General features: G+C 38.1%; 3 protein-coding genes across 3 annotated transcripts in view; 1 reads left to right on the forward strand and 2 right to left on the reverse strand.

Annotated features, from left to right (window-relative positions):
• Positions 1-9,913, reverse strand: part of LOC144637605 (uncharacterized) — a 28,557-nt gene extending 18,644 nt beyond the window's left edge. Inside the window, exons 1-6 of the mRNA XM_078496667.1 lie at positions 9,604-9,913; positions 8,875-9,168; positions 8,260-8,565; positions 6,942-7,235; positions 4,863-5,194; positions 4,240-4,378 (exon numbers count right to left, since the gene is read on the reverse strand). Of these exons, the coding sequence (XP_078352793.1) occupies positions 4,240-4,378; positions 4,863-5,194; positions 6,942-7,235; positions 8,260-8,565; positions 8,875-8,986 (1,183 nt within the window). The 5' untranslated portion in view covers positions 8,987-9,168; positions 9,604-9,913. The remainder of the gene's footprint in view (positions 1-4,239; positions 4,379-4,862; positions 5,195-6,941; positions 7,236-8,259; positions 8,566-8,874; positions 9,169-9,603) is intronic.
• The window catches only part of LOC144638812 (uncharacterized), a 119,997-nt gene that overhangs the window by 37,837 nt on the left and 61,578 nt on the right, over positions 1-20,582 (forward strand). The window lies entirely within an intron of this gene.
• LOC144637606 (uncharacterized) lies at positions 11,192-18,446 on the reverse strand. Its single transcript, XM_078496668.1, has 7 exons — positions 17,868-18,446; positions 16,810-16,879; positions 15,869-16,187; positions 14,950-15,116; positions 13,445-13,639; positions 12,257-12,588; positions 11,192-11,386 (listed from the first exon to the last, which is right to left on the reverse strand). The coding sequence occupies exons 3-7, from the start codon at positions 16,078-16,080 to the stop codon at positions 11,192-11,194; spliced, it is 1,101 nt and encodes a 366-aa protein (XP_078352794.1). The 5' UTR covers positions 16,081-16,187; positions 16,810-16,879; positions 17,868-18,446.

Raw genomic sequence — 20,582 nt, forward strand, 5'->3', positions numbered from 1 at the left:
TTGTTATTGTAACAAAACAAATAAACGTCCGAAGATTTGCGAAGTTTCCCGAAGACTTTCGAGGATGATCCGAAGATCTTTAGATCAAACATAGTATCAAACATAATTGACGTCAGCGATACCACCATAAAGTTATTGTAAGTTTAATAGTGTTCAATTGCTTTTTATTCTATTTTTTAGAAATCATATTTTATGAAATTATTTTTTATTTTATTATTATTATTTTTTTTATCTTATTTTATTTTTTAATACCCTCGACATGGTACCCTCGACCCTCGACATAGTACCTTCGACCCTCGACATGGAACCTTCGACCCCCGACCCTCGACAAAAACCCAGACTCCGTTTAACAATGTTGAAAATTGTTTAAATTGTCACGTACATTTGAATGGTTGCCACAGACATCAGTTCCAAATTTCCCTGACTTTTTCCTGACATTTCCCTGATAAAAATAAAATTTCCCTGACCAAATAAATACGAAATGTAAGATATAGTAGCGGCCTCCAGCCTCCACTTCCAACAAAAGGAAAAATCATTTCCTGACCTGTGGCAACCATAATTTGGCATATAATGCTCAAAGTTTCTGTAAATGCCTTATTACTGCACTAAAAAGGATAAACATCTCGTGAAACTGAGAAACAATATTTCGCTTGGCCTCGGCAGTTTTTGGCGGGAAACAGACACATGTGACCGCTGTGCAGTTTTTACCTTGTCCGTGGTCTGTCCTTGTTCGATGTAATACTGAAAGGATACTTTATCGTTACTGTACTGCAGTTTGTACTTGGTGACCCATTCGGGCCGGGGCAAACGATCATCACTGCTTCCTTGTGTTGCTACACGTGTTACTTCAAAGTGCTGACTGCCCAGATCAACCTGCAGCCATTGATTGACATCAGTTGTGCCAGCTGACCAAGCTGTGTCTGTGTAAAGTCTGCTCTGGTTGGCGGTATGATCTTTACTCCATTCTGAAGAGGCAGTAATTTGAGAGTCCAAGATTGCTCCGCTTTCCATACCAAGAGCATCTTTTCATTCTGAAAGCCAGTTTTTTGGAGCAATGTTAATATAGCCTCAATCGATATCCAGTTTTTAATATAAACAGTGTCGAAAGTAAGCCGAGAGTTATAAGTTCCGCTAAGTAACTGGGTGCTAAACCATTTAAAATTTTATAAGCAAAAAGTAAAATCTTAAAAACAAAACGCTTGCGTACAGGCAGCCAGTGCAGCTTGCGGAGGACGTAATTAACTGCTGACGTCACAAAACATATTACTTCTTACCAATCCGAAAGAGCAAGCAAATTAAGCAAAACATAAAGCTTTTCACTTCTCGACAAATGTTAGTTACTTAAAACTTGGCTACAGTGTTGCATAATGCTGGTAATTATTAGTTTGACAAGGTCACATTATGTCCCAGAAAAGCACTAGTAGAAGCTAGTAAAGATATGCCGGAAACAGAACAGGGTAGGACATATGTAACCTCATACGATTAGCTGCGACAAACGTTCCATCTGCTCAACCTGAACACTGATTTTTTTGTATCACAGTATTACGTATACATCACTTGCATTAAACTCTTTTCTTGTAGTGTAGTTTAATTTGATAGTGTCTTTCTGGTGTTGGTAGTTTAAGTGCTTATTCTTCTTCATCATCATCATTTATTTGCCACTCCATTCTTCTCTTCGCTAGATTTAAGGTTAGAGATGTTCCTTTTTAACAATAAATAATCCAGAGTCTACTAGTACAAACTATCAAAACCAACCGGAGTTGATTAACATGAATCGCTGATATTAATATTTCCACACACTTTTCCAAATTTATATTTCAGTTACCTGGTGGTAGTGGCAGGGTGGGCAGGGTGGTAGCTGCTGAAAATGATCATAAAGTTTGAATTAATACAAGATTAATATACCAAACAATGTCTTCCTACACAGTTCTTGTATAAATAAACCTTGTCATAAGAATAGTTGACATTCGCCAACTCCAACAAACTTTTCCAAACATTTTTCAGTTACCTGGCGGTGGTGCCCCGGGGGGGGGGGGGGGTACTCCCTATAATGGCCTATACGGTGAGGCTCCGCCCGAAAGGGGTACCTTTTTCAGGCTCCAGGCATATAAAAGGGTAGGGATTTCACAAGTTTAGGTATATGAAAGGGTAGGGAAATCTGCCATAATGTTATTTTAAAAGGCCTTTATATCATTATTTCGAGCAGACGCAACTTTTGGCTGTATCGTTTTAATTTATTAAGCGCTACATAAAAATAACAAGAAAACTTCCCGTTTTAGGTAAATGTGATGTCGTGTAGGTATATGAAAGGGGTGCCTTTTTGCAATAAAAGGTATACAAAAGGGGTACCTTTTTCTATCAAAATGGTATATAAAAGGGTAAGGGGTTGGAACTCCGGGCGGAGCCTCCCCGTACAAAACTTTTTTGAGTACCCCCCCCCCCCCGGGGTGGTGCGCTGGTTTATCGCAGGGTGGGTGGGGTGGTAGGTACTGAAAATGATCATAAAGTTTGAATTAAGGCAAGATTATTATCACAAACAATATCTTCCCATTATTTTCTCGCCTAAAAGTACAAATAAACCCTGTCATAGAATAATTGTCATTATTAAAAACTAGCAATGGTATATTGCAATTCCTGAGTTTTGATTGGTTAACAGGCAATGGTATATGAGCTCATATACCATTGAGCACAAATATGGTAGGTACACACGTCAACGAAAACAGCTGATGAGCTCAAATATTGCAATTCTTTGGGTGTTTTTAATAAAACAATTATTCCACTTGTACTCGCGCTCGTTGGATATGAAATAGTTATAGCCAACTAGGCGCCACTAGCCTCGTTGGCTATCTACGATCTTATATCCAACGTGCGCTCGTGGAATAATTGTTAATTAGCCATCTAGCCCTTGTGTTATAAAGTCTGAGGCGCAGTTGTTATATGGCGAATTTGGACCCAAGCTGAAGTTTAAACCCGGTAAAATGCTAACGGGTGACATTTTGCCATTTGACAAGTTTTTCCCTTCAAAATTCCTTGTTTTCCGTCCCTGTTGAACAATAACCGGGAAACGTACCAAGGAAAAACGCGCCACCTGGAACAGGCCAACAAGCTGGGTTTTTTTTTATGTAAAAGGGGCTTCGTGATTTCGCCATACTGGAAGAAATTATTATAGAAAGGTGGTTCTTCAAGTAATTTAAGGAGCTCCAGTACTAAGGTAGTTGTACAGATTACAATATGTTGTGTCTAATCGCCTGTAAGTACATATAACAACAAATCAGCGACAAAGAAAGACAGCTCAGACGTCTCTCGAGTGGGGAAAGAATTGAGCGTGAGAGAAATTACGTCTGTTTATTCAAGCTACTCACTCACAAATATGACAACTGCATAAGTTTTATCCGATCCGCAATCTTTAGATTAGAGACTGCTAAAGTTCTTACCTTTCAAAGTTGTGACGTTGACGCATGCGCTCAAAGCTCCGTCTGCTACGGTGTAGGCCAGCAACTGAACACAGTAGTAAGTATCGTGTACAAGGTTTGATACTTCCAATGTCGTCACGCTGGCATTAACAACTGACTCGTGCTCTACGACCTGTTCTGCATTTTTCACATAGACTTTGTATCCCCGGATTATACCGTTTCGTTCCTGCACTGGAACCTCTTGCCATGTGATAAATATAGTATCGACTGCTGTTGCAGTAACTGATATATTAGCTGGTGGTGCTGAAGGCACTAAAAAAAATGTTAAAATATGTTATGACGTTGACTATATTGATCAATCTGTCAGTCAATCTTATTCAATCAGTCAGTCAATCACTCAACAAAGCAAACCATCCGTCATTTAATCAACTGTCTATCACAATCAATCCAAACCTCAATCAGCAATAGTTCATTTTCTGGGGGCGAGTGACGGGTAGGGGGCTGGGAGAATTGTTGGAATTGAAATTTACTGCTTCAATACAATAGATCAGCATGATAGTCCTTGATAAATGGATGCTAGTCCATCGCAGGTTGTCTGTGAATCGGAGTCTAAGTCTTTGTAAAAGTCATCTGTAGATGAATTAGAAGCAATAGAGAGGGAACAATATCCTTAAGCTTAGACCGGTATCACTTTTTAAAAATCTTCAAGAACCAAACTCCTGGCAATAACTTTTCTGAAAAGCCCATTAGGTGGCGCAAACTTGGTCAAATCTAACGGTCTAACGGTTATATAATAATGTTTAACACATTAATTTTTTAACAGTACCTTGACAACCATAAAGTTCCACTCTCATTGATATGTGGGCATTCCAAGCCACTGGTACAAAACGAATATAACGTGCCCTGATTGGTGGGTTCAGCTCATGAGAAACAACAGTGTCGCGGTCTTCGTTTCCAGCAAATTCCTAAAACATTCATTATGGAAAACGGCCCGTCAAACGAGGACGATTAGCTTATTTAGCAGCTAACTTACGGTTTTGCTGGCATGTATTTTATTAGAGTTAAAAGTGTAATGTGCAACAAGTTACCCTGGGTGCCAGAGGTTGCAAATAAAAATAAAAAATACAGCAGAAAACTAATATCGCGTAACTGAAAATAAACTGTTTCGCAATGTCTACAATTATTAAATTCTCATGGACAGTCGGCGTTTATGCTGAACGTTTCTTGTGGTGAAAGTAAAATGAATATTTAAAAAAATTAAAAAAGACAGAGAAAGAACTATTTCGCAGTGTTCACAGTTTTTAAATTCTAGATCTCGTGGATTTTCGGCATAAATGCTGAAAGTTTCTTGGGTTGAACTGAGAAGAATGACTATTTCATAAAATTGAGAGAAATGTTTGCATTTGGTTTCGGTATTTCGCTACACATGTGACCGCTGTACAGTTTTACCTTGTCCGTGGTCTGTCCTTGCTCGATGTAATACTGGAAGGTTACTTCATCGTTACTGTACTGCAGTTTGTACTTGGTGACCCACTGGGTGTCGTCTTCATTCCTTCCTTGCGTTGCTACGCCAGTTACTCTAAAGTACTGACCACCCAGATCAATCTGGAGCCATTGATTAGCATCATGTGTGGCAGCTGACCAACCTCCTGCTGTACTATCTGTTTTTTGAAAGTGAAGTCTGCCCTGCTTGGCGGCATGATTTTCATTCCATTGTGAAGAGGCGGTAATCTGAGCGTCCAGTATTGATCCGCTTTCCATTCCAAGAGCATCGTAACATTCTGAAGGCAAGGTCAATACAAAAACAACTTTAACATACTTTCAGAGTGCACCATGCAAGTATTTGTTGCAAAAACCCATTCAGGCAAGACCTTCTTATTTGATTGTCTGAATACGTTGATTATAGTGTACGAACAGCCTACCGTCAATTGCTAATTTTACATTAACTGAGCGAATTCTCGCGCGCTGATTGGCTAGTTTTTATTGTCAATAAAAGTACAGACGCATGAAACTTGTTGTTGACGCAATCAGCGAAGGTTTTGTCAAACTTTTCAGTACTGATTTAGCGCTGTATTCTTGATGAGGCCAGAATTACACCACAAAACTAGAAGTCTTCAATGAGAAAATCATCTAAAATTTATCGGTTAAAACTTAAGAAACCATTGCAACCTGAGAGCGAAAAGATAAGGATGGTTATTGATGGGTTCAGACCTGAAAATCGGCGGATAATTTTGTGAACATTTTTCACTTGATTAAAGGTTAGTTGTACAATTCGATTTTTGTCTTGTATTTCTGGCGGTATTCTTACCAAACTTTTAATTTACGCGCCTGTGAATGTGATTCTCCGAATTGCAGCGACAAAATTTAGATTCTGCGGGCGTACGGCCAGCGCATCTTCCTCGTGCATTTTTTTACTTGCCTTTTTGTTATTGTAAAAAACAAATTGACATCAGTTTTTTATGCGTCTGTCCTGATATTGATGATAAATTTCGTCATAACATTATCAAAGTTTGTTATGACGCAATTTAACATTAATAACAGGACAGACGCATAATTATAGAAAAAACTGATGTAAATTTGTTAAATCTGTTTCAGTTGAGAAGTTACTGAAAGGTACAATGTTTGGAAATGTTCGGGAAATGTTCGAAAACATTCGTGCGGCCTTCGGACAATATTTTGAAAATCTTCAGAAATCTTTGGAAAATCGTCAAAAATATCGTAATTAGTAGGTTTTTATAATAAACAGCATAATACATGGTTGCTTAGAGATATGAAATTCATCTTCTCGTGTTCAAATCGATATCAATTTAAACACTCGAAGATAAATTTCATATCTCCGCGCAACCATGTGTTATCCTCTTCTTATTAAACTGACGTTATCTCGACCGGTTAACATATATTAGAGACCTTTAGCATAAGGTTTTTTCTGGTAAACTGCAAATCACAAACAACCTCATAAGAAATAGGTTTCATACCCGTCTGCGATGTGCTAGTGTGTTAGATGGCTTTTCATTAGTCAGGGGTTTAATTAAGGGCCAGCCAGTACTGGGCAAATTGACCGGCTGTGAACACAACTTTGCCCGGCTCTTTTCAAGATCTGAACCGACTCCATTTTACCAAAAGAGGGTAGGGCCTTGCTAATACTTTGCCCGTGTGCCAAACCGTGATGTCACCTGCTTCAAACCTTAATGAATTCCCTAATTAGTAGATAGAAATTGTGGAGGTGAGTTTAAGAAATACGTGGAAAATTAAGTTTTGAGTTTCAAATATGGGCAAGCATGTATTTGTTAGAAACTAAAACTAAAAGAACGCTCTTCAGCAAGAAATAACAGGAGGTACTGGGGCAGCAGTAGCATACAGCATCTTGACTTAAGATTGGTTGTTTGGTTATGAATTGTCGCGCGCAAATTACAACAAAAGAAATAATCTCTTATGTCTTTTGGGCGGAAAATAGTTTTAACTAAAGCTACTGACATACAAATATAGCGTGCATTCCTCCATATTGAGATATACTATTGAAGTTCTTACCTTTTTTCAACGTTGTGACGTTGACGCATACGCTCAAAGCTCCGTCTGCCACGGTGTAGGCCAGCAACTGAACACAGTAGTAAGTATTGTGTACAAGGTTTGATACTTCCAATGTCGTCACGTGGGCATTTACAACTGACTCGTGCTCTATGATCTGGTCTACATTTTTTACGTACACTTTGTATTCCCGGACTATACCGTTCCTTTCCTGCTCTGGAACTTCTTCCCATGTGATAAATATTGTATCGACTGCTGTTGCCGTGACTGATATGTTAGCTGGTGGTGCAGAAGGCGCTAAAAGAAATAGTGTTATTAAAAATGTTACTGCAGCGACAATTTTTTTTAAAAAAAAAAGACGATCTGTCAGTCAATCAATCAATCAATTAATCAGGCAGTTAGTTTGCCAAGGCAATCAATCGATCCATCGAGCACTCAAGCAATTATCAACTCCTGAAACATCCACCCAATTTTTAATTAATAATACTTCACTCTAATATTAATGGGGAAAGCACAAACAATCTTTCCACAGTCCACCAACTTCATTTGATAAATACAGAATGTATTAATATTACGATAGTTGTGAAGCTGCACCCATACACTAATCGAAAGTACTTATATCAGACCTTCTAAAGTACTTATCAAAAGGTCAGTTTGACTCAGGTTGGGAGCACCCGGAATTTCTTTTTTTTCGAGTATGCTTCTGAAAAACATCATCCTCCACTTTAAGGTCATTGCCCTGAAATAGTACTGAACACAATTTTTTAACCAAACTTCGCCTACTGGTTTATTACTTTAAGGGAACTTATATTTTGAAATAAAAAAGGGGGGGCACCAGATTCGTTTAGGAGCAGGAAGACTTTGTATATTCCATATAATTCCTTTAAAATTCCTCTGCGAGTACTAGTAAAGTACACGTTTTTAGCGATAATTTATTTTTCAAACACAATAATTGATCTGTTTTCATTTTACAGAAAGAATTTGATCGCTACACCCAAAATATGAGAAAAAATTGATAGGTCACCAGACTCGTTTACGAGAAAGCGACAATTTACTTCTCTCGCGGACTAAACCACATAGAAAAAAGCCGCCATTTTGTTTATGTGCGCGCGCTCGCGCGCGCTTATTGCGCGTAAAATTCTGCGCAGTAAGGATGCGCATTGCAATACAGGGCAATGACCTTAATCACCAGGCTCAAAATGTACCATTTTTATTTCCATTATTTCCCGCATTTTTTACCTACCTAAAAAATTGTGCATATAATCATTCTATTAACATTGTTATCCGAGCTGTGAGCGATTTTTAAGTACACCATTCTTACCATCTTCGGCTGTAAATGCGCAGACTTCATCACTTTCGTCTCCATACCCTTCTACATGTCCTATCCTTGTTATCGCTGTTACGGTCACACAGTACTCCTTGTATTTGTTCAATCTAGTTAGTGTTTTTTCCTGTGCCAAATCTTTGAGAATTATCTCCTCTGTTACATTGTTGTGGTCTGTTCTTTTGATCAGGTATCCTACTGTTACATCAGGATCAAAATAATCTCTCCAGTGATCCCAGCGTATCAGTAGTGAAGTTGAACTGGTATTGAACACCTCGATGATCTTCGGTGCATCAGTTGGAACTATAAATAAATAACAAACGGTTAGGTAGCTCTTAATGTCAGAGTTCAAAGGGGAGACGTTGTGAGGGTAGAAACTCAACTTTGATGTAGCAAGGGATAAGGAAAGACTAACGGTACTAATAACGCGTCCGGGCGTATTTATTTGCAACGAACGCGTATAGCTGTCGCATTTGCTCTTTGGAATTTTTTATTGTTTTCAAGCTAAAAAGAAAACAATAAAAAATTCAATCGGGGAAATGCGATGGATATACGCATTTGTTGCAAATAAATCCACCATTCATTTAAATACTATCAAAAGCGCATCCCCACCTCTTTTCAACGTTGTGACGTTCACGCATGCGCTTAAAGGTCCATCTGCCACGGTATGGGCCAGCAACTGAACACAGTAGGCAGTGTTGTCTACAAGGCTTGATACTTCCATATTTGTCACATGGCCAGCTATAACTGCCTCGTGTACAATGTCTTGGTCTCCAGATTTCACGAACAGTTTGTATTCCCGCACTATACCGTTCCGTTCTTGCAAAGAAACCTCGTCCCATGTGATAATTATCGTATCAAATGCTGTTACAGTGACAGATATGTTAGCCGGTGGCGCTGAAGGTGCTAAAGAAAATGATATTAAAAACATGTTATTGCAGTGAATGTACTCAAACATGTGTTACGTTATCGCAAAGAGCAATTTTCGATTGAGTGTTATAAAACCAAAAGCAAAGCAAACCTCTGTTTCCCGCGCTTGGAAACGGCTACACATTTCCCGCTCTTGCTAGCTAATGATTTCATGTTTTCCACGCTTGGCGTGTTTTACCTTTGAGTTTTGATTGGTTCACGGTGTTATTATGGCATTACTACGGTTCCGGTTTCACGAAAGTCATAAAAACCACCCAAAGGATCTAAGTCCTCAACATGAAATTTTGAAGACTAGTGTTTTAGTATTTTGGAAGAAAATGTAACTTTCTGTTTAAACACGTTACAATGAAGGTACTTTTCCATGTAGCGAATTTTGTAGAGTTTTTAAATTAATCTTCACCCTCTACTTACCATCTTCCGCAGTAGACGCACAGATTTCCTCGCTTTCGTTCCCAAACCCTTTTCCAATTACTGCCTTCACGGTCACACAGTACACTGAATATTTTTGTAATCCAGTAACTTCTAGTTCATCTTCCAAGAAGCTGACGTTGTGGTTCGTTGATATACCACTGCTGTTTGTTATGTTGATCACATATCCGTTTGTCGCACCAGAATGAGAAGATTGCTTCAAGTGTCCCCAGCGTATCAGAAGAGAGGAAGAGCTGGTACTCAAAACCAGGAGATTTTCTTCTGCGCCGCCTGAGCCTCCTCCTCCTCCTCCTCCTCCTCCTCCTCCTGCTCCTCCTCCTCCGCTACCAGAAGCTAACGAAAGATAAGCGTTGACTCAGGTTATGAAACAATGTTTCTTTTTACATTGGTGGATTTAAGGGATGGTCCGAGTGCGGCCCCTCCCCCTTCCCTTATTAACCTCCACTTCGGACCTCCCCCCCCCCCCCCCCAACGTTTTCGAAGCAGGCCAAAAAATGGTCCATCCCCACTACGAGACTCTCCCCTCCCTCCCCCGTAAACACCTCTAGATCCGCAATTTTTTCATCTTATTAATAAAAACTAGTGGTAACCACGGGTTAGAAAGTGCGGGCCTAGACGCACTAAGACAAGGTACTGGTAGGCAGTGCCGATAATTATAAATAAACGACTGAACAAGCAGGACTGAAATGATCAAATGGACAATACACAATTATTCTGAGTAACGCGTCACGCAAGGATTTTTCGCACGCGGTGCAGTGTGAGTTTAGATGTGATTTTTCTCAGTCGGTAAACTCGCTATGTTGTCAGTGTTATAACGAATTTCTCGACAATAACCGTTGTTGGAATCATTCGCTTTACCGTGGTTTATCTGTGATACAATCACAGCAAATGTTCTCAAAAGCAACACATAACGCCTTCAATGTCACAGAAGGTTTATCTAATGTGACAAGCTGTTTTTAAAATATCGCTCTTGGAAAACAGATTTTTTCTCTTCCGGTGTTACGACAAACTGTCGTGATTAACACATTTTCACATTCCGATCGTGCTTAGTGGAAGAACAAAAATTTTCAACTTCCGGTTCGGTCCTGGTTTATAAACGTGGCGCGCACGCGTAAAACGCAATCCGCTGGTCACTGTCAAGATTAGGGTTGCGGGCCTCTCTTGGGCCCGCAATAATTTAACGATCCTTGAAATAGCCTAGATTGAATTGGATGTGCTTCTTATCCCGGTTCAGACACATACATGTTACATTTAATTTTAATTTTAATTAAATCGTATTCACGTGCCGATGTAAAGGTATATTCTTGGTTTCGACAAAAGAAAAAGAAAAAGAACATTTATATAAAGGAAGTAACTTGATCTGCAATGTGACAACAATATAGTTGATATCCATCAATCTTCTTGGAAAATATACGAACTACCCAATAAAAACCGAAACCGTTTGATTTCCGCATTCTGAGAAATACTCAAACTGTAGAGACAAAATTACGAACGACAAACATCCTTGACTTAAAGTGCTTGACGCCACATTCCTAAAATTACTTGCAAAAAATTCTTTGTTTTCCTTCTATTACAACATCCACTCTTGTTCTCGGTAATTTAATAACTTACATTTACCTGGCTCTCCATAAACTTTGAGACCCATACAGCTCGCATTGGAATATTGCACAGGCCAGATACGAATCGCTGAAGTCGTTATGTTGGCATCTATGAGGTAATTTATCTTACTGGAGTGACGATCATCATATGAGTTGCCCTCGAAAACCTGCAAAAAAATAAATTATATGCGTACATTACTTCGCTTTCATGGCTTAGTATTCCTTTGTAGAAATCATTCTACGTTGTATCGGTCTCTGCTTTTAAATTCAGTTTTCTATATGTCAAACCGATTACATCACTATTGATCCAACGTATACCGGTAGGATATTGTAGACGGTTGCTTGCTTGAACATTCAATAAGAGAAGTACTCAACTGGCTCAAATAGTGGTTGCATTACTTCATTCGAGTCCACAAAGGTTAAGTATGTTTTCGGGGGTACTTGAAAATGTTTGGATGACAGTGCTTCGATGGGGACTATGAACCTCTACCCCGCCTAAAACAAAAAAAAAAGCTCAAATGTCCTACTCCATCTCAAAATCAAGAGTTAAATTGTATACTCAATCTCAGACCGGAAGTGAAGAGGATGTTCTTATTTTAAAATTTTGTCCACAATACTTCGACATCCGCTTTTTATTTTCGCACGTACTTTTGGGTAAGCATTCCTCATTCAGCGACCCCATCTCAGGCTAAAAGGCCATCATTGGAGCCCCATCACAGACCCAGTACATACCCGTACAGCATATATAAGGGAGCACCCCCCCCCCCCCCCATTAAAAAAGGAGTACGGTATGTTCCAACGCAAGAGGATCTGGTGGCTAAAATTCAATAAGAAGAAGTGTAATGAGTCCCCTGTATTGAACGCTGGTGATCCTTTCAGCTTAGGATGTCCCAAGAATTCGTCTCTACCCATTTTGGCGAGGGGGCAAATTATTTTCTTACCCCATTATAAAATATTATTATTTGCAAACTCATACAAAACCTTGCCACGTTTTAAGAACAAAAACGTTCAAACTAGGACATACCAAATGAACTTACTGTTGCGTTCCCAGATGCATTGTAAAATTTCCATTCACTGCAATTGGCAGAGACTTCTTCAAAAAACTCAATACGGAACGAAGTGACGTATTTCGTTTCACCATCTGACGTTTGTATGCCTTGAGTTTCAATCGCACATATGTGATACGGAACTGTGAAGTTTAGCTCTATATAAGATGTCGCTGATTCGTTGAAGCACCACACAATTGTATCATTCTCTAGGACTGGCTGTTCTTCGGTGGGATGTTCAGGCAGGATGGAAGCATTGAATGGAATGGAAAAACTGGTGACGTTGTCATTGGTGAGGTTGATGTGATAAGCTTTACAAGAATCTGAAGAAGAGTAGCAATGTTTAGGTTGACGTCTGCAATACCGGTTCCTAACTATATCCACATAAATGCACGAAAACACGTTCCGTTTAACCACCACCTAGGATTGATTTTTTTTTTTTTACCAACGAAAGGGGCTATTTGCTCCAAACAAAACGAAAAATCTGTATTTATTTTATTTCATCCCTATTTATCTCACTTATAGGTAACGTTTTTTACCACCGAAAAAGGGCTATTGCCCGAAACGCCTGGTTTCTTTTTTTTTAAAGAAATCTATTTTGGCACTTTCCATCCCTATTTTATTTCATTGAGTTTAGACAGCCTACATTACTGGTTGATTAAGGCAAATTAACCGCCGTTGCGAATTGAAAAGCTGACGTTTTGAGCTTTAGTCTCCCTTCGTCGGAGCAAAATAACTTTGTTACTTTTCCAGTTGACGCCTTTACCAGCATAACTTAAAAGGAAAGTAAGTTGGGCTCCACCATTAGAAAGACGTTTAAGATTCGACCCGAACAATTCCATACTAATGACGTAGTTAAACAGAGATCCGTGCAGTGTTTCCGATTGGTTGTTACTTGCGGGCGAAAATTCAAAAACCAAGTAACAACCAATCAGAAACACCACACAGTTCTCTGTAGAGCTACGTCCCTAGAATGGAATTTTTCGTGTTGAATCTCAGACGGCTCTTAAGCGGGAGGGGGAAGATGTAAATGTAAATAAGCATTACCCTAAACGTAATGCTTATTTATAATTTGGAGTCCTTAAGCACTCTCAATTAAACTGATCAGACGATGAAACAAGTCATTACGGTAATGCACGTGATATTGAACAACGTTACTGATTATTAATCAATAATTACCAAGTTCACAAGGAAAAACCCCAATGTTACAATCCTGGGACTCGGTTAATTTATAGCCATCAGTTGAATAATTAAATATTGACGGGTAAATAAGACACGAGCGGTTACGAGTCTGTCTCCCATCAGGTCCGCAAGGCGTGCTGCAAGATGACCAGGCCTCCCACTCACCCGGATGTAGAGTACCGTATGATCCATCTAAATAGACAAACAGACAAAATGAGTTGACAAAATAAACTTAATCAGAACTGTTACAATTCAAACTTAAGGGTATATGATTTTATCTAAATAAGCACAAAAAACGCCTAATAACAAAATACTGTAACAAAAACACAACTACACTTATGAGCATTTTAACTTTATATCACAAGACGACTTACTAAAAATAAGTTTCGAGTCTCAAATAATGCATCACACCTTGTCGGTTTGCTTGTAAACTGGATATCTGAATATGTTTTCGTTTCGTTTAGAAAACACGCTAAAATTCACTCCATAATCTGGCCCTGAGCCCTGTTTTTACACTTTCTTCTCTCTCTTCTTCTACTTATAACAAAATAACCTGCTTTATGCAAATTTAGCAAAAGAAAAACATGTTTACCCTTCTCTCATCCTCACGTGCCAATGCCATTGAGCCTGCGTAAGGCGTGTTTGCATATCAAATAAGAGGAATGTTAGGGCGGCTTTGGAATGGGATATCCGGATCTAGATTTTGAGATCGGGACTTCGGATCTCACAATAAAACACAATATCCAAAAACGGATGTTGACTTACCAAAATCTTTCTCCGAGGTGGATTTCAATTAAAAAAAAATCCAAGCTGGGATGTAATGGATTTGTTATTTTGCGGGGGGAGGGGGGGGGGGGGGAGATTTCAGTGCGCCAATCAAGGTTGTCTTTCACGATAATAGGCCTTATCACGGTTTTCGACGCCATCTTGACGAGTAAGCAAAGCGGGTAGAAATTACAGTGTTTGTATGGGAATCCGACGGCAAATATCTTTTACAAAAATTGAATTCTGGATAACTTATGAATTGTAAAGTTAAGATACTAGGGAAAAGTTTTTATTCGCCGAGTTTGAAGGATGTAGCTGGGCTAGAAAGCGTTCAGTTACGTTTCCCATATATTTGTCTGTTTTTTTTTCTGCAGATTTACGTTCCGGTTCGGTGAGTTGACGCGTTTCGCGGGAAAAAAAATTATAGACAAATGTATGGGAAATTAAAAACGTATAAACTGAATGCTTTCTAGCCCCGCTACATCCTTCAAACTTTTCAATTCATAAAAGATATTTGCCGTCGGATTCCCATACAAACACTGTTATTTCTACCCGCTTTGCTACTCGTCAAGATGGCGTCGAAAACCGTGATAAGGCCTATTTCATGGCAATCACTGCGCACAAACATAAATGGGAATTGTCAATGTACTCCAAAGGACCCAATAGGCTCCTTTTGTCTTCCTGTCACCAAGATGAGCTATTAATTAAAACAGTTTATTTTACTTAGTTTTGCTTACCTTGTTGGTACGCGACAAGTTGTTCCCTGGGTACTAATATCGTGCTGTTATCCCTAGGACCTTTGACCTTAAGATGAAAGTGACCATCCGATTCCCCCAGTGGGTGAAAGAGAAGAACTTCAATGAAGTAGGTGCTTCCTTCGGTAAGGTTTGCGGATGAGTCAGCTCTGAATCAAGAAGTGAAAATAATATTAAAAATATCGATTTCAAACACAAGCAGCGATTTTAGTGTTCTGATTGGTCCACTTAACCCACAACATGACTGCAATATAGTTACAAAGAAGAGAAAATCATCGTAACTTTATTACTCCGATGGTTTTTAAAAGGTGGAAAGAGGCACTATGAGAATTTTCTATGATTTCATGAGAGTTTTATATGATTTCATATATTCATGATTTCATATTCATGTTTCCCGGGTATATTATGAGCCAATTTAATGACCAGCTCCCAGTTGGCTTGGTAGCTCAACTGGTTAGAGCGGTGCACCGGTATCGCAGAGGTCAGGGTTCGAGTCCCGGCAAAGCTGATTTTTTGAGGCTTTCTTTTCGCAACTGCTTAAGTTGCGTTCTTAACTGCGAGCTTCTTCTCTTCATTTATTAACACTTACTATGCTTACAATATTTACGAAACTTTTTTTAGCAGACTAAGGCTACGATTACACAGTGACGCTACCACTACGTACGCAATAAGGCTACATTACTTCTACAATGCTACATAACAAAAGGAAGGCCAGAAAAAGGCGAATAAAAAATAGAATGAACTAGCTAGGAGCGAAAAAAATAAACAGAACAAACAAACAAAAGAGGCTCAAAGACTTATTTGTAATTTGGATTTATGTCTTTTTGCTTACGCTTCTTGCCGGTAAAGTACAATTTTGAAACTATACAGAAAACGAGACAAACAAAATTGATTTACTTACATTTTAAAATCCTGTTGTGGCATACCAAGACTCGAATTTCCTCCAGTGATTTTAAGTCCGCTATTTTCTGATGCCTTCATGAACCATTCACAAGCTCCATAGCATGAGAAATAAAACTCATATACCCCAGTTAAAGAGCACAGAAAAAATGTTCGCATGCGGAAACCAAGTGACATCCCTACCGCCCAGGTTGGCACAGAAAAGTCATTCATTTCGTGGATGCTGGATTCATCAGCTTCTCTTCCCACGCTTGTAAAGGTTCTCAATTCTTCCAATGAATTTACCGAATTCCATTTTTCTATTAGAATCCCTTTGACGGCTGTGAAAACACATATTAAAATTATTTTAATTAAAATTAATTGGATACCCTGGGGAGGTACTTCCTATAATGTACTATAACGGGAGGCTCTGTCCGAAAGGGCTCCTTTTTCGGCTGTAGGTCTATAAATGAGTAGATATTGTAGAGAACAGAACAGATGTTGGGTTCCTGTTTAATAGTTTCGGCAGTTTCAGTAGTTCGATGAATGTTTCGTCGAATAAAGTCGGTGTTGTAGTTGTTTTTGTGGAAAAAGCGATCAATGTATTTGTTTTCACACTATACGAACTAAAGATTTGCTTATTTTTTTTTAAAAAAAAAAAAAATTGCGTTGCAACTTGTCTCTCAACGTTCCGAAAGAAGAGGAGAGTTCTACTTTTCATGTAACTTGCAACGTAACATTCTGTTACATTTCAGGTTGCAAAAATAGGATGTTACCATGGTTACGAGTAAAATTTTTGACACTGACACTGCAACGTTTGTTGCGTTGCCAATTGCAAGAAATTAGAAACATTGCCTCGTGGAATGTGGCTTATAGAATTTTTTTCTGTACAGTTTAAACCGTAATGGCAAGCACCACAAATATCACAAAATATCAAAACGCACAAGAGAAAATAACACCTACATTCTGGAACACATGAGACATTGTAGAATGTGTAACATGTTGGAAGGTATGACAGTAGCGTCAGCGCTGTCTGAAAACAAAGTAAAATATTTCAAATTCAAATATAATAGCTTAGAGGATAAGTTAAAAGAAAGTTCATTTCTGGATCAGAGCAACCAAGATCCGCATCAGTATTATTATATAGAATAAACAATTTTGCAGGAGTCTTTTCTTGGCGATGGCGAAATCTTGACTGCAAGGAATACTGTTACTAAGCAACAAGACATTCCTCATTGCGTCATGTTGACGTGGCTATTTTTGGAGCACTATTCTATGATTTAATTTAAAATAATAGGAATTGCCCACAACTTGAGTTTTTAAGAACGATTTCACCGAAACGATTCCTGCATTCTACTTTGGCATAGACTAAACTGGACGAATAACTATTTTAAAAAGGCACAGGCAAACAAGAAAACTTTTCCTATGAAGGGCTCTAAATTTTACAAGCAAGCTGACTTAGAACCTGTAGTGTTTGTTTTATTATTATCATATGACCCGTACGGACCCGCGCGCAATTTCCTTGGAAAACCATATGAAAAAAAGTCTCGTATGAGGGCCGTACGCCTTCGCTCTAGCAGGGCCGGAAAAACACGTACGGCCCTACTAGAAAAGCGTACGGCCCCGCTACTGCCGCGAGATGCCGGAATTGGAACCAGTTGATTCCACAGCTTTGAATTCAGATAAACGATAGTTAAGATTTTAAAAAAAGCAAAGAATGTCCAAAATGTTTAATTTATTAAAACTTTACTATCTAGAAAGCGCTGTAGTTTGAAGGCATGTTTAAATTAAACTTGGCAAATGAGGAAGAAATTCTCCTGACAACAACAATAAAATCGAAATAAAAGCCGTCAAAAAACAACATAATCGGACAAAGACCTGAAAGACGTATCCTGGTTTGAAGTCATGATAAACGTTGAAGAAAAATACAAATGCGAAGTAAACTCAAATTTCTCTTTCTGCTGCGTAATCCAGCGCCTGAATCACAACAAACAAAATGCGAGTTCATGTTTGCGACTTACCTGATTATGACACAGTTTTTCTGCTTGTTTTCACGAAGCATTTTAAGCACAATTTGGACATCAACTGTAATGCAGAGCTCAACATCGTCGAGGAACTAACGAATTCAAGGACTAAGCAGCAACAGCAGACGTTCATGAATCCTACGATCCGTGGTAAACAAAACAACTTGAAGCCGAAGGGAAACGAAGCGAAGCAAAATCCTGAACTGCCAGTACAATTCCTTTCCAAGTCTTTACGTAGTTTCATAGATTAAGATCTAATGCTGTTTTAACATCCAAAATCCTTCTTGGTGGAAAATTGATTAATTTCTCGTTCAAACCAATTGTGAATTTCGGCTCAGAAGAAACGTCGCTAAGTTGTGGCAGGATAAATTCAGTCCTCGCTGAGAGACGAGCACGACTGGCCGAAACGTTGTGCAAATTCTTTGTTGTTGTCCTTCATAAACGTTTCCTTTGAAATTTCTACTAACTGCAATCATGTACGAGGAATTTAGTCAGATTTAAATCTTCTTGGAATGGAGCTAAAACTAGAAGATTTGGTTGACAAGAAGTTCAAAAACTTTGTATGCACATCGCAGTTCAAATGCACTTTACTGGCTTCCCAAACAAATTACGAGCTACCATTGGCTTTTCAAAATGCGCGCGAAACGGGCCGCCGCGTCTGTATGATCTGTATCCACGAAAGAAAAAAAAAATCAGTGGTCATATGATAAAATGCTTATTCTCGGTCAGGACGCACGGACCTCGCTGTGCTCGGTCCGTACGTCCTGACCTCGAGCCAAATATTTTCCCGTCCCTCCCACTCAGTCAATAAGTATCTGAATAAGTACATATTATTAGACGTCGATGTTCAGGTCGGATCATTGGAATTATTGTACTTTGTCTTTGATAGCCTCAGTTTTATGTTTAAGCCAAAACGAAATACATGATGTTAGGATTTTTGTCTTTTCTGCAAAACGTCTTTCTTACTGAATTGCAATAATCTTACCTTCGAGTAAAGAACATCAATTTTTAATCATTAGCAAAATAATTTACATGTAAAGTTGGTTTGTTTTGTATTAAAGATCGATTAGGAGATTTGACTCTAACAATTGTTGCTAGAGAACATTACCACGAAAATGATAAAGAATATTTCACTTATAACATTTCCAATGATATAAGATGCTGGGTTAAGACAGTACCCAGTATTTTTATGAAATAATTAAAAAATATTTTTAACAACTTAACTACATGCTTCGCAATCAAACATAGAAGGTAAAAGCAAGAAGTACATATCGACTGGAAGAAATTATTTTTCCCCTTTTTTTACTAATTTGTTGATCGACATAAAAAGGACTGAGTGAAGCAACCTAAAAGAAATTTCAAGAAATTAAAATTTGATCGTTTTGAAGAGAAGTCATACTAAACAATTAATAATTGATAGTTAAAAGAAAAGCATTTAACATTTATTGTACTTCATATAGTTAAAGCAAACTTTAAACAAAAACCTGTTTAAAATTATGTTATAACTTAACTACATCCTAACCGGAGCCATGAATTGCACTGTTTTTCGTTTGTTTAAGCAAATTAAATTGCAAATTTTGATTAAGCAAACAGGAGTTTGAAGTTGACTGGAAAATCTTTATATATAACTTGGACTTGACTTGTTGTACAAGACTGAGTGTTCTCCAACATCAGTTCAATTTCAAAACCTCATGTATAGGCAAAAAATTAAAACTTAAGAAAGAAAATATATTTTTAACCATGCGCCATAAAATGTTCTTTAAGTTACCTTGCAACTGCGAGGCAGTATATATCTATCTAAACTTTAAAAACTCATTAAAAACAGATATTTCTAAATACATTTCTCGAAAATCCCTGATAACAAAAGCTTACCAGGATTTGAGAAGTTTTCATTGATAAACTCCCCCTTTTCTTCACCTCTGGTAAATTTCCAAGATCTTTTAAAGTGCTCTGTTTAAGAGTAATACAAGGGAAACTCCCAGATGTTTTTTATGTAAAATCGATGTTTTGTTTTGCCAATACCAATTTTGTCAGTTGTCAGGTCTCCCAATGACAGACCGCAGGCCTGTAGTCTTATTAGCTTTTAAAAAGTATTCAAATTGAAATAATGGCACAGCGAGGCACTCAATTTCACTTATTGTTATTTCATTGAAGTTGATAAAATATATATTACCTAAAGTCAAATACGTAAACGTTTCCAGTGACCACCACATTTTTTGTTCATATTCTTGATACCAGTAAAGCACACACTTACAAAATGCTCAAAAAGAAACGCAAAAGTTAATGAGGGAACTCAAAATTAAACGCAGAAGTTAAAACATGAGGAAACTCAAAATAAACTGCAAAATTATTAAAACAAGAGGAAACTTAAAATGAAACGGAGAAATTAAAACAGGAGGGAATTCAAAATGAAATATAAAAGTTAAAACAATAGGCAACTCAAAATGAAACGTAGAAGTTAAAACATGAGGGAACCCAACATGAAACGCACAATCGCTCCACGAATAAATAAATAAATTAAAAAATAAACAACTAAATAACTAACTAACTAACTAACTAACTAACTAACTAACTAACTAACTAACTAACTAACTAACTAACTAACTAACTAACTAACTAACTAACTAACTAACTAACTAACTAAATAAATAAAAAGTCCGCAGTCCGCAGATAGTCAATTGTACCACCCGCCTCCACCCCGAAGTATATGTG

This window comes from Oculina patagonica, chromosome 14 (assembly GCF_052425735.1).
Source record: "Oculina patagonica isolate OP01 chromosome 14, crgOcupat, whole genome shotgun sequence".
Classification (NCBI taxonomy): domain Eukaryota; kingdom Metazoa; phylum Cnidaria; class Anthozoa; order Scleractinia; family Oculinidae; genus Oculina; species Oculina patagonica.